Source organism: Littorina saxatilis, linkage group LG8, assembly GCF_037325665.1.
Source record: "Littorina saxatilis isolate snail1 linkage group LG8, US_GU_Lsax_2.0, whole genome shotgun sequence".
Lineage (NCBI taxonomy): Eukaryota > Metazoa > Mollusca > Gastropoda > Littorinimorpha > Littorinidae > Littorina > Littorina saxatilis.
In genome coordinates, this window is record NC_090252.1 from 45790051 (window position 1) to 45804659 (window position 14609).

Sequence of the window (14609 nt, forward strand, 5' to 3'; positions counted from 1 at the left end):
TTGTAGAACATATATTTGTGTGTTTAAATATATATATATTGCTGTCTGATATGTCTAATAATTAAGTTGGGTGGAAGTCAATGGTTTTGAGGGAAAGAAAATCAAGTTTTCTTTTGAATGATTTGTATGATTGCTCTTAATTAACTGTAACTGCCATATCTATCAATTAGTGTTTGGCATGAATTGATATAATTTTACATTGATATGGATAAACTGAGATCATTTTAAGAGAATTTTTGTCCTTTCTGATTCTTATCATTATAACTTTCTGGATTCGTGCTTTACATGCACATACGTTTCATTGTTGGTATCTTCTTTGTATTCATTTATTACTATTATTTTAGTTTTCATTTTTATTTATTTCATACACACACCCCTGCCCCAACCCCCAATTACATACAACCCCCCCACCCCCCCCCCAACCCACTCCTGTCCACAACCCTTCCCCCACCCCGCTCCCAACTTTTTGAGTATCTGACTGGCAGATATTCTTTTGAAATGGTGGTTATACGCTATATAGGTGCTTATAGTCTTTCACTATTATTGTTTTCATCAGTTTTATTTTTCATTTATTTAACCCCAACTCCCACGGTGACATAGACACTCCAACCTCCCCCACATCACAAACACACTCCTTTCCCCCTCCCCCACCCCCCCCCCCCCCCCACCCCACCCCCATTTTGCTTGTATACTGAATAGATTTTTCCAAACTGGTCTTTCTTGTAGGTTTTTAAGTCCCCCCACCCCTACCTACACCCAATTCCCCCCACCCCCCATTCTCCCCCCCCCCCCCCCCCCCCCCCCCCCCCCTCCGCCTTAATAATGGACATTTATATTTAATAATAATAATCGACATTTATATAGCGCTTCTCCACAGCTCAAGTTCAATTTACAAGTTCAATCAAAAACACAACACGATATATACAACTATGTCTCTGATGAAAAGGAAAATACTCATCAAAGAGCACATATACATGCTTGCATAAAATACAAAGAATGACATTTTTTTCGCAGTGCAGCACAGTGCACAGTCAAAAAACATGCCAACAAACACATACAACAGACAAATGCTCACAACAAGCACACATGCACAAACACACTTGGCTTGTGTACTTAACAGATTTTGTCCAACTGGTTTGCGTTGCAGGTGCTTACGTTAACAGTGGGAATAGGGTTGCTACTGATCTCATTGGTAGCCGTGTATTTCATCAACTCCAGTGCAGACGTGTTGTTTCAAAACGCCCCACCCGATCAAACCAGATAAGGTGTGTACTTCACCGCACATTCCACTAACGTGTTTCTGTGATGTTGATGTTTTATTGATTGGCTGGTTCTTGGCCGCAGTAGAGTGCCACAGTGCTGATTTTACGTTGTCCTGAGCCTCCTTTTCCTCGTCCGCTGAATCCCGTTTGGGTGGTTCTTCTTTTTTTTTCCACTGCTTTCTCGGTGACTGTGTTTTACTTGCGTCGGTCTTGTTTTTGACTCTGTGCTGTTGAAAGTCGGTGGTGTCTTTAGTTTTCTCTTTATCTCGGTCTCTGTGTTTGCTCTGTTCTGTTTTTTTAGTGGCTGCAAGGTCTTTTGTGTTGTCATAATATACAGTAACAACCTTTAGAATTAGAAGTGTTAGAAGCAGCTTCAAGTGGTGTTATTGCTGTTTTCCATCAGCGGGAATGTTGCATTGTCATTTATGCAAAGATTTTAAGTCACTGCAGAATTATTTTTTTTATGCGATTAAATCTGAGGACTCAGGTTATGTGCCAGGATTGTTTTTTTTAAGGTTGCATTCGTTGTTCTTTTAAATTTGGTGTTTGGAATTGCAGAAGAAAGTGTTTAGTACTTGGAACAGACTGTTTATACTTTCAGACAAGACATATGTTGTTGTTGTTTTTATGATAGCATAAAATGTGATTTAAAGGTCACCAGTGTACTTATCTTTTATTGTTTAAACAACTACAGCACAGACAAACATTTTCAAAACTACAGAAATTGTATTTAGGAGAATTTGCATGTGGAGGGGAAGAGAACTCTTTAGGAAAGGCACTGTTGTTTCACATTTATCATGGCGTTTGCATGGATGTTCAACATTGTGCCAGTTGCTACAGTTGGTACCTGTAATGCATGACCTGAAGTTTCTCAAATGGTCGGTTTCAGTTATCCTAATTTTTCTTGCTTGCTTGCTTGCTTGCTTGCTTGCTTCTAGAAGTAGACTGTTAGACACAGTTCATTATCTACATGAGTGTTGCGGTATTCTTTCTTGTGTCCTCTGAATATTTTAACTGTTGTCTTTAGTTAAATATCATTGAAGTTCATGTAAACCTCATAATTTGTTTACTTTAACTTTTGTGTGTGGCTAAATCTGACTTCTTTGCCCTGTTTGAATGAATTTTGTTGCAGAGGCTATTTTTGTTGTTGTGCACAGCAACACTTCATAGTTTTTGGAAGGTCTTTGATGTTTAGTTTTGGTCTTATATATAAGCCAGTTTCCTAGAGGACAAGAGACAATACCATCAAGGCTCAAGTAGGAAAACAGGGGCGGGGAAGTAGCTGGGATGTCGTTAGGCGTCGGACATCGGACATAGACCGATTAAAAGGCTCAAATATCCGATTCACTTAGCCGCATAGCGGTCAGATGTCTTATCGTTTTCAACTGAGCGCGGTCATTGTCCGATAAGAACTCCATTCCTTCGGACAGCGCGTTATTTGATCATTTTCCTTTCATGATAAAAATCTTCAAAAAGTGACCGAGCGCTCTCGCGTACAGGTGCACTGAAGTTGTGCAGTGCAGATCTTGCGTTTTCGGAACCGTTTGCGGTATGAGCTGTTTGCGTACACCCGTCTTCCGACAGCACACTAAAGTTAGGAGTACGGGAGACAACTTCAACTGACCAAGGCTCGCGTATGCTTAAATTTGCTTTCGGTTAGAGTTGAAGCGCACGGCACTGAATTATGCCACTGAAAAAAGCTAAAGCCTGCCAAACAAACAAAAAAGCTGAACACGTTTGGCGTTTCAACGGCATCGTGTGCTACATTAGGGCCAAGAAGAACATGGGAAAACACGGCTAGCAATAGCATAATTCCAGAAAATGACAGCGCCAATGATAGTCAGTGTCGCCGCTGAAACCTCCACAATCACGGAAAGTAAAGTTTCGTGACTTGAAGATGTACGTGTCGGTACAACAGGACATTCGCACAGACTGTCTTTTAATAAGGTTAACTATTCATGTTGACCCTGTTTAGTACTAGTCGGTTAGAATTTGACAGCAAAGAGACCATCTATATAGGTAAACTGTTTTGTCGAATATGTCAAGAAAAAGCTCTATCAGGAAATCATGCAGTTTGTGTGCCAATCAAAGTAAGAGTGCTGAAGTTTTGGTTGCTTTTTAGTTTGTTTGTTTCTTTTTTGTGTGTGTCCTGTTTGAAACAAAAGTGATAAAACAATATACGCACACAATGTTGGTGCATATATTGATATGTGTGTGGGATCATGATTTTGTGTTTTGCACAAAATTATAATGTCCTATTAAAACGTCTGAAAGCAGTCAAATGTCCTATTGATGCCGAAGAGCTCAGGACATTTGTCCTATAGGTATGAATTTGTGGCAACATCCCTGAAGTAGCGGCGCTGGCTTCAAAACCAGTTGTCGTTATCGGCGTGGGTTCGATCCCCACGTTTGGCGAGGGATTTATTTCCCAGTCAACTTTGTGCCGACTCTCCTAAATGGCGGAACACCCCTGTGTGCACACATGCACACGATAAAGTACCCAAGTTCACATGATAAAGTACCCAAGTTCACACGATAAAGTACCCAAGTTCACAGCGAAAGTTTCAGGGCTTGGAAACATGAATACACGCATGCAGGGAGAAAAAAAAATTAAAAATGGGTAGCGATGTATGCTGTATGGCAGCTTGCTTTCCCCAGTGAGAAAGCAGCCCGAATGTCCATGAGGGTAACCTCACAGGACTATATGAAATCTTATCCTTATCTGATCTTATCCTTATCCTTCAGTATCAATCAGTTTCATCCCAACTGTAAATAAACGTTGAACTACATGGGACATGTTTTGAGATATGTATCATCTGCTTTGGGGGTATATTGTCTGTTTTGGGGTATAAAGATGCACAAGTAACTTTGGCTCTATCAGTAGACTTCGTGTACCCACGTTATATTGTGGCTGAAACTAATTGCAATCAATTCCACGTTATCAGATTCGATGTGGTTTCTAAGTCTGTCATTATTTTATGCCCAGAGACTTGTAACTGACATATTCATGATGGTACGATACAGATATTGTCTGCTGGAATAGATGTGTTAGTTACATCGTATTGAGGGAATAGGTACGAAATTGTAACACTGAATATGCTCTGTCGGAAAGGTCATGCCCTTGTTTATTATCATATTAAATAAGGTACATTGAAAATATTGAGTTTTTGACTCACATGCGAAGCAAAAGTGAGTCTATGTACTCACCCGAGTCGTCCGTCCGTCCGGCCGGCCGGCCGGAAAACTTTAACGTTGGATATTTCTTGGACACTATTCAGTCTATCAGTACCAAATTTGGCAAGATGGTGTATGATGACAAGGCCCCAAAAAACATACATAGCATCTTGACCTTGCTTCAAGGTCAAGGTCGCAGGGGCCATAAATGTTGTCTAAAAAAACAGCTCTTTTTCACATTTTTGACTCACATGCGAAGCAAAAGTGAGTCTATGTACTCACCCGAGTCGTCCGTCCGTCCGTCCGTCCGGACGTCCGTCCGGACGTCCGTCCGGAAAACTTTAACGTTGGATATTTCTTGGACACTATTCAGTCTATCAGTACCAAATTTGGCAAGATGGTGTATGATGACAAGGCCCCAAAAAACATACATAGCATCTTGACCTTGCTTCAAGGTCAAGGTCGCAGGGGCCATAAATGTTGCCTAAAAAACAGCTATTTTTCACATTTTTCCCATTTTCTCTGAAGTTTTTGAGATTGAATACCTCACCTATATATGATATATTGGGCAAAGTAAGCCCCATCTTTTGATACCAGTTTGGTTTACCTTGCTTCAAGGTCAAGGTCACAGGAGCTCTTCAAAGTTGGATTGTATACATATTTTGAAGTGACCTTGACCCTGAACTATGGAAGATAACTGTTTCAAACTTAAAAATTATGTGGGGCACATGTTATGCTTTCATCATGAGACACATTTGGTCACATATGATCAAGGTCAAGGTCACTTTGACCCTTATGAAATGTGACCAAAATAAGGTAGTGAACCACTAAAAGTGACCATATCTCATGGTAGAAAGAGCCAATAAGCACCATTGTACTTCCTATGTCTTGAATTAACAGCTTTGTGTTGCATGACCTTGGATGACCTTGACCTTGGGTCAAGGTCACATGTATTTTGGTAGGAAAAATGTGTAAAGCATGTGAGTCGTATGGGCTTTGCCCTTCTTGTTCCCATTTTCTCTGAAGTTTTTGAGATTGAATACCTCACCTATATATAATATATTGGGCAAAGTAAGCCCCATCTTTTGATACCAGTTTGGTTTACCTTGCTTCAAGGTCAAGGTCACAGGAGCTCTTCAAAGTTGTATTGTATACATATTTTGAAGTGACCTTGACCCTGAACTATGGAAGATAACTGTTTCAAACTTAAAAATTATGTGGGGCACATGTTCTGCTTTCATCATGAGACACATTTGGTCACATATGATCAAGGTCAAGGTCACTTTGACCCTTATGAAATGTGACCAAAATAAGGTAGTGAACCACTAAAAGTGACCATATCTCATGGTAGAAAGAGCCAATAAGCACCATTGTACTTCCTATGTCTTGAATTAACAGCTTTGTGTTGCACGACCTTGGATGACCTTGACCTTGGGTCAAGGTCACATGTATTTTGGTAGGAAAAATGTGTAAAGCAGTTCTTAGTGTATGATGTCATTGCTAGGTTTAGTTATTTGACCTTGACCCTTAAGGTCAAGGTCATGTCAAGGTCAAGCATGTGAGTCGTATGGGCTTTGCATTTCTTGTTGAAATTATCGTCAAAAGTTTGTCACACCATAGTACATTACACAAACAAATGCACATACAGACCTAAATGATCAATGCAGTCTCACATGCTGCGTTAGCCAAAACTGTGTTCAGTATTATCTTGCTGTCACAATATTTACAGTCTTGAAGTTCTTTTTTGATGAATATCAAACATGCTTGCAGCTTATTTCAATTCTACCAGTAATGATGTCCACGGTGCTTCTAATTGCATGAGCTTAATAGCGTAATTTTCTTGTGCTAATTAGTCTATGTGATCACTATATCTCCTCTTGGTCCATCCCCAACTCCCTGTGCTCTCTCCCTCTCTCTCTCCCCTTCTCTCCCCACTTTGTGTTTATACAGTGGAACCCCCTTTTAAGACCCCCCAATCTAAGACTTCCTCCCTTTGAAGACCGTGTTTTCTCAGATTTTGTGTTCAAAACCACAGTAAATTTACCCCCGTTTTGAGACTCCCGCCTTTTCAAGGCCTGATTTTCTCAGATATTTTTAGGTCTTAAAAGGGGGGTTCCACGGTACCATTATCCTCGTCCCCCCGCGGGTTAGGGGGAAGAATTTACCCGATGCTTGCTCCCCAGCATGTCGTAAGAGGCGGCGACTAACGGATTCTGTTTCTCCTTTTACCCTTGTTTAGTGTTTCTTGTATAGAATATAGTCAATTTTTGTAAAGATTTTAGTCAAGCAGTATGTAAGAAATGTTAAGTCCTTTGTACTGGAAACTTGCATTCTCCCAGTAGGGTAATATATTGTACTACGTTGCAAGCCCCTGGAGCAAATTTTTGATTAGTGCTTTTGTGAACAAGAAACAATTGACTTCTTCTTCTTCTTGGCGTTCGCAGAGGTTACACAATCAGTCCAGCACTGGTGATAAATGTTGTCGTTTTCTCCAACTCCTGTCGACTGCCGTATAGTTTGGTCTGCAAGGGAGTTGGTGACGGCCACACTTCTTTTCGTTCCTCATCTAGTAAGGGACATCGCTGTAAGATGTGTTCCGCTGTTTGGTCCTCTTGACCGCAGGCACAGGTTGGTGATGGCGCCAGCTTGAACTTTCGGTTCATGTGAGCATTGAGCCTGTTGTGGCCAGTACGCAGCCTGATGAGGTTGACTTGCTGCTCTCTGGACATTGTGTGGTAGTCATCTCTGTTTGTCCTTGGCCTCATCAATGCCTTGATGATTGTCTTCTGCTCACTAAAGCTGACACTGTTTTCAGGTTGGTCTTCCACGGCTCCTTCTTTTGCCAGCTCATCTGCCCTTTCATTTCCTGGTATCCCACAGTGTGCTGGTATCCACTGGAGGACAACTCTTCTGGTTTGTCTGACCATCTGTAATGCTTTGGCCAGCTGTGGGAGTTTGTCGTTCTCTAGGGCCTGAAGGACTGAAAGGGCGTCCGAGAGGAAGACAACTTGGTAGCAAGGGTCTGCGGAGTCCTGAACGAAGGAGGCGGCCTGCATGAGAGCTTCTGCTTCTGCTTTATAGTTTGTGCAGTGTTTGCCAGTGGCAACGCTGGATGTAGCTGTATGTCCCCCAGGGAACTGGATGAGAATGCCTGCACCTCCATTGAGCACGGCGTTAGTTGCTGATCCATCGGTGTATACATGGATCCACGCCTCTTTTGGGTACTGTTCGTCGATCAGGGCTAAGGTGAGTGCCTGTCGAGCTGTGTCATTCTGATCTTCTCCTGAGGTAACAAGTGGAACACTGGTGCAGATCCGGATGCCTGGTTTCTCTGTTGCCTTGGGGGTTTCCTCTTCTTCTTGAGTCAGAGGTAGAGTGTTCTGTGGAAGGACTTCCCTGTACTGTCGAGAAAGTCTCTTGCTCTCGTGTACAAAACTGCTCCGTTTAAGCCGGTTCTTGGTGAGGTTGCTCAGTCTGTGCTTCATGGGGTGGTCGAGTAGGCACTTGAGCTTCTCGGCCTGTACCATTGTCTTGGCTTCTCTTCTCTGACAGAGGGGTTGGATGGTGGTAAGCTTCTCCATTTCCTTGATGGGCGTGGATTTCATTGCACCAGTGATGAGTCGGAGGGCCTGGTTTTGCACACGGTCAAGGGTCTGCAGGTTTGTCTTGGCTGAGGTTGACCACGCTGTGGAGCCGTACTCGAGGTGGGGTCTGATTGTTCCCTGGTATACTGTCTTCAGTATCTTCTCGTTCGCTCCCCAGGTGGTACCTGCCAGCTTCCTGAGTATGGCTAGCTTGCGCCGGGCCTTCGTCTCTGCCTGTGCAATGTGTGGTTTCCAGGTCTGCCGCCTGTCAAAGGTGACACCAAGGTACGTTGCTTCTTCATCCTCTCTCAGAGGAGTTCCACCAAGCCTAATGGTTCCGGCTTTCTGCTTTGGCGACAGTGTGAATAGGGTGGTGGAGGATTTCTCCTTGTTGATGGAGACGCACCAATCTTCTGCCCATGCGTTCAGCCTATCTGCCGCTTGCTGCATTCTGTAGGTGGCAGTACTTGCGTGCTCCTCCTTGCACCAGATCACAAGGTCGTCTGCGTAGAGAGCAGCTTTGATCCCCTTGGGCATCTCAGACACCAGATCGTCGATGAAGAGAAGGAAGAGTGTGGGGGAGAGGACTCCGCCCTGAGGGACGCCATGACGAAGGAGGAACTTCTTGCTTTTGGTCTGGTCGACGTTAACTCTTGCCCTGCGGTTATAGAGGTAAGAGCGAATCCACTGGTACATGTTGCTGGACACGCCTTTCCTCAGCAGTTTTACAAGGAGTCCATCTTTCCAGACCTTGTCAAAGGCCTTCTGAAGATCTATCCAGGTGACGAAGACCAGCTTCTGTTCCTGAAAGGCATCTTCAACTTCTTGCGCCAGGTAAGTGACCTGATCTTCAGTGCTGCGGAACTGTCGGAATCCAGCTTGCTCAGGGGCGAGGAGGTTCCTGGATTCCAGGTACCACCTGAGGCGCTCGTTCACAATTCTCTCCAGGGTCTTCACAACACAGCTGGTGAGGCTGATTGGGCGATAGCTGGTGGCCTTCTTTGGATCCTTCCCTTTTTTTAAGATGGGGATCATGATCGCTTCTCGCCAGAGTTGTGGTAGCGATCCTTCTTGCCAGCTGCTGTTGAAGACCTCGAGTAGCTTGTTCTCTGCTGCACTACCAAGGTGGGTTAGCATCTCGTTGGTGATGCCGTCTGGGCCAGGGGACTTCTTCGCCTTTGACTTTTTCAGAGCTGAGTGCAGCTCGTGGAGTGTGAGTGGTTGACTCATGGCGTCCACTGTCGACTGTCTGGCAGGTCTCTCTCTTTTCTCTCTTCTTGCTTCTCTCTGTTTCTCGGGGCTAACATGGAGGTTGCTCTCAGCTGCATAGCTTTCAGCAAATTGGTTGGCAGCATGCTTTCCAGTTAGCACCTTCCCGTTCTCTTCTAATGTGATCTTTCCTCTGCTGGTGTTCTCATCATTCAACTGCTTGGTGAGCCTCCAGAGCTTTCTGCCATCCTTCTCAAGGTTCAGAGAGCTTGTTTTCTCTTGCCAGCTTCTCCGTCTTGCCTGTAGCTTCTTTTTGAGAAATTTGGCTTTGGCTTCCTGGAGGCGGATGTTGTTGTTTTGTGACGGGTTGACTTCTGCTTCCCTTCTGGCGTCTGCCAGATCATCATCCAGTTCCTGCAATTCATTGCTCCAGTAGGGCTTATAGTCTCTCCTGGCACCCCTGGGAATGGACTCACGCGCTGCTCTGAGGATGCTCATGTTGAAGTCCTTCGCCACCATGTTGATGTCTCGACCCTCGACTCTGATGTCTTTGGTGAGTTCGCTGGTGCGGTGTCTAAAGAGGAACCAGTTCGCTCTTTTGTAGTTCCACCGTGGGAAGGAAGCTTCAGTGCAGGACTCCATGCCCAGGGTCAAAAAGACTGGCCGATGGTCACTTCCACCTAGCTGTTCTCCGACCTCTCTGCTGGTTAGCTGGTGCATGTCTTCCGTGCAGAAGGCTAGGTCAGGAGTTGATGTAGTATGCCATCTTCTGGAGTAGAATGTAGGGCAGTCAAAGGGACTGTTCAAAAGGATGAGACCTTTGTCGTCCTGCCAGTTCTCCACCTCTTCTCCTCTCCGATCCAGGTGGTCATATCCCCAACTCTGTGAATGACTGTTGAAGTCACCCACCACGATGAAGTTGGAGGCCTTTGCAGGGATCGTGTCAAGGGCGAGGTGTCTATCATTGGGGCAGTAGAAGTTGACAAGATGGAATTCTGATGTCTTCGTCTGGATTCGAATCACCTGATATTCGGAGTCCTCCATGTGCGTTTCTATCAAACAGGCATTGATGTTGTTCCTGATGAGGGTCAGGATTCCTCCTTTGCTTCGGTCTGTTCTGTCGGACCTAAGGCATTGGTAGCCTCTCACTTTGAAGGACTTTTGGGGTGTCAGGTGCGTCTCCTGAATACAGCAGATGTTGATGTTCTTCTCATGCAGGATATGCTCCAACTCTGTCTTCTTGTTCAGGATACTTTCTGCGTTCCAGTGCATGACCTGAAAAGGTCGCTGCTGACTGGGTTTCTTCCTGGTTGTGGTGGTGCCAGTCACTTTCCTCCCGCGTCCCCTGGCGTGACAAGACGGACGGGAGGGACCTCCAGTAGTTGGGGCTGGGTCCCTTTGAGGCATGGGACCCGACGCTGCTCCACCCTGGGGGGTCCTCAATGGGCGAGCGCCATTTCCATCTGTGCTGGTTGATTGTGTCATCATTTGCGTAAGTGCGTGTACCCGTGGTTTGTTAGAATGCGCCGTGCGGCCCGGGTCCTCCGTCTTCAGCATTCGGGGTTTTCTGTCGGGGTTACCTCACCCTTAGCTCATGGCCCGTACGTCCTACCCTGAGAGCACAGGGGGGAGGATTTTCCGGGATCCCACCCGGAGCCAGTTTGGTCCGCGGCCGCAAGCGGCTGATCTCCATATCTGAAGACCGTTCCCCTATCCGCCACCCGGGGACGCGCTGGGTTGGGGGTGGTCGCCCCACTGAAAATCCCACACTGGGTTAAGAAAGATCAGCCTGTCCCAGAAACAATTGACAAGTGGCTCTATCCCATCTCCCCCCTTTCCCCGTCGCGATATAACCTTCGTGGTTGAAAACGACGTTAAACACCAAATAAAGAAAGAAAAGAAATTATCCTCGTAATTAAAAAATTGTCATTGTCATCCCCCTCCTCTATCATTCATAAACAGTGGAACCCCCCTTTTAAGACCCCCCAATTTAAGACTCCCTCCCTTTTAGTTTAAGACATATTTTGTTCAAAACCACTGTAAATTTACCCCTATTTTGAGACTCCCTCCTTTTTAAGACCTGATTTTCTCAAATTGGTTTAGGTCTTAAACTAAAAGGGGGGTTCACTGTACCATTATCCTCGTAATTAAAAAATTGTCATTGTCTCCCCCCCTTCCTCTCTCCTTCATATATTGTGTAACATCATGTCATCCAGTTAGCTGATCTTGGTATGAAAAATAAGCTGCTGTGCGTGGGCTCTAGCATAGGCATCTTACCAAGCATTAAGGCAGCTTACTTATTGTTACCCCTCTTGTAAGAAGTTAGCAAAAATGCATGATGCATGTGTCAGTGTAGATGCGTCGTGTGTTGTGCTTTGTGTCCAGAAACAGTTCATGCAGAGCTCACATTAGCCTTGTGTGTGGGAGAATAGGGTAGTTAATATGTGTTCAGTAGGAAACATAAGGATCTGGCCCTGTGTTTGTAGTCGGTCACCTCTTTTCCCACAAAATTGTCTTGCCTCATTTTGCCTTATTTTTCCTTGTGAAACACATTAACACATTAATTGTAACCTTGTACACAGAGCTGTGCAACATAGTTATTTGAATATTGTGAAGGAAGAGATTTGTTTTTGAGTTATTTGCACCCTCAGCCTTTTATGTTGAAAATTGGGTCAATTGTTTTTGTTGACCTTTTACTGATATTTGATAGTAGCTTGGAATGTCACATTGAATGGTATGTTATGACTGCTGCATGAGATTGAGACAATCATTAGAAGTGTTGAGAATTTTTGTTGAGACGAAAACTGTATCAATTCGTTTAAAATGCATCTTGGAGTTTTTACTTTCAGTTAGTTTTGCATGTTATTATTGATGAAAACATTGGGGGTTTTTCTCCTTTTTTGTGTAGTGTTGCATTATCTTTTTTTTCAGATTCAAAAAGAAGCAAAGAGAAATTATTTTGGATATTACTCTGTATAATGCTTTTCTTAGTAAACATGAAAATGGGAATGAGGGTACTGAAAAGAGCTTCCTATGATAATTATGTGATGATTAAAGTACTTATCTTTATTTGTTGAAGGACAGATGGGGGGGGGGGGGGGGTACGGAGGAGGAAGGATGGTTGTGGTTCAAAAGACACCTTGACCATTCATTCATTCATTGATAAAAAAGTCCATGGCGGTGTGGTGTGCATGACAAAGTGCTCAGTCGGATGGGACCCAATCGCTGGTTAGGATTGGTTGAACTTGAGATTTGTTTGAGATTTCAACCCATCAGACTGTCACATTACTGAAGGAGGAGTGAGGTGCATGGCGAACTACGTGAAACACAGACAACAAAACAAATTTACAAAAGAAAAATGAATAAAATAACAACTGAGAGAGAATGAACGTTAACAAGACTTTATTTACAGATAAGAAAGAAGCCTTAGTATCTAAACCTAAACTAAGAAAGAAAAGCCAACTGAGAGAATTCACCAAAGAAAGCAAAGAAGATAAAGTATGGAAATAGAAAAGTTAGTCCAACATTTACAGTACTGCTCTGTACGCTGTCTTAGCCTGCACTGTTTCATACAGAGCTCACACAAACGTAATTCGAAAACTATTTAACCATGACGATAAACTAATTCATGGTCATCAGGAATCTCTCGTCACAAGCAATTACTCTGCACATTCTTAGACGCTTGCGACCCAGACCAAATGCTTGGTTCCCATCCAGTCGGGCACTTTCTCCTGCACACTACCCAAGGGGTGGAGGCCCTCTAATCATGCAGCCATCGTGCATTATAAACGTATGCCTTGTGAATACGTTCGTCTAATGATTATTCGTCCCAGAGAGCAATAAGAGAATGACATCATTCAGGCTTGGCTCACCCAGACTCATTTTCTAAGATGGCCTGCTTAATTAATGCTCTGGTGTTTTCATGGTGTCGGTCAATGTGAGGTTAAGCGTCATGAAAAATAACTCAAACATATCTCAAACCGATAGACTGCTGACGTTCGTGTATTGTTTTAGGATAATTATATTTTATACATAATTATGAGAAAAATCTGTTCGAACAGAAAGTTTCTGAAATGGATTTCTCTGGAATATTATAAGATGTTTGATGGGTTGTTGACAGACCATCTTTTTTGTCGGTCCGAGGGGGAGTATATCGAAGGCCGCGGTCAATAAATATGAAACAAAAGTCCCCCCCCCCCCCCCCCGAAACACAGATACACGCACTCCATGACTCTGTAAGAAGACAAAACATATCGGTAGGTTTCATTTGTTTTTGATGAATGTATGACCTTTCATGAAGTAGTTTTGTTTTTTGTTTACTTTTGCCAGTTTGCAAGTTCGTTTTTGGAACTTTGCATTTAAGCAGTGTCGTGTCGTCTGTTTAGGTCTGGGGAAACACCAATGAAAAGAGCCGAAGAATCCCCGAGCGTTTCTATTGCTTTTGATTATCCATGTATAACCTGCTTCCTGCAACTATGGTAACCGGGGATTTATTGCCTGGGGAACATGAGATTTATTTCCCAGGTGCTTGTGAATGAAAACTCGTGAAAATGATGACAATTTTATATATCGCACCACTCCCCCCAACTTCCTTAACATTTAAGTACAGTGGAACCCCCTTTTTACAACCTCCAAAATTCTGAGAAAATCAGGTCTTAAAAAGGAGGGAGTCTTAAAAAGGAGGGAGTCTTAAAAAGGAGGGAGTCTTAAAAAGGAGGGAGTCTTAAAGGTCATTGTCTACATTTTTATACCGAAATCGCCATTTGACCATTAAAATGCAGAGTCTATTATCTACGAATATCAACAATACACCCCCTTTCGATCAGGAAAGACAAAGCCAGTGTAGCTGTTTGAAAATTCATTGTAGTATTCCAGCGTAGTACTCATAGTAGGATATCCTTATTTGGAAAATGCCAAGCGCAAAACTCCTCTCAAATCCTGTGCATTTCGTGCGTTTAAAAAAAAGCGTGGGCAGCGCTCCAGTGTCAAACTGTTGCTGCATTTGTTTGGGCGTGGCTATAAGCATAGTGACATGAATTTGATTGGTCAGTATTTTTAGGCAAAGCACATGTTCTCAGCAAACAGAAAACAAAATATTGGAAGCGTGAGTCACGCTACCCCCCCCCAAAAAAAAAATTACATATTTTTTTTTTCTATAACTTTTTCCCCCATGGTTCATTTATCATCTGACATAACTTTTTAGCGAAATCTAACCATAAGATTATTGAAAAAAAGCAAAAATGTAGACGACCACCTTTAACAAGAGGCGAAGCCTTCAAGGCTCACATAAGAAATCGACAAACAGTAACACAAACTCAATCACTCCGTCACACATACACACACATACACACACACACAGTAAGCATAGGTGACACTGTGC

The 14609-nt window shown here is 43.6% G+C and overlaps 1 protein-coding gene across 2 annotated transcripts in view; it reads left to right on the top strand.

The window, feature by feature from the left end:
* The window catches only part of LOC138973650 (nicastrin-like), a 50735-nt gene that overhangs the window by 31388 nt on the left and 4738 nt on the right, over positions 1-14609 (top strand). The window contains exon 15 of one of the 2 annotated variants that reach the window (XM_070346379.1): positions 1148-1265. The exons of the other annotated variant lie outside the window; for it this stretch is intronic. Within the exon in view, the coding sequence (XP_070202480.1) occupies positions 1148-1264 (117 nt within the window). The 3' untranslated portion in view covers position 1265. The remainder of the gene's footprint in view (positions 1-1147; positions 1266-14609) is intronic. 2 annotated transcript variants of the gene reach the window in all.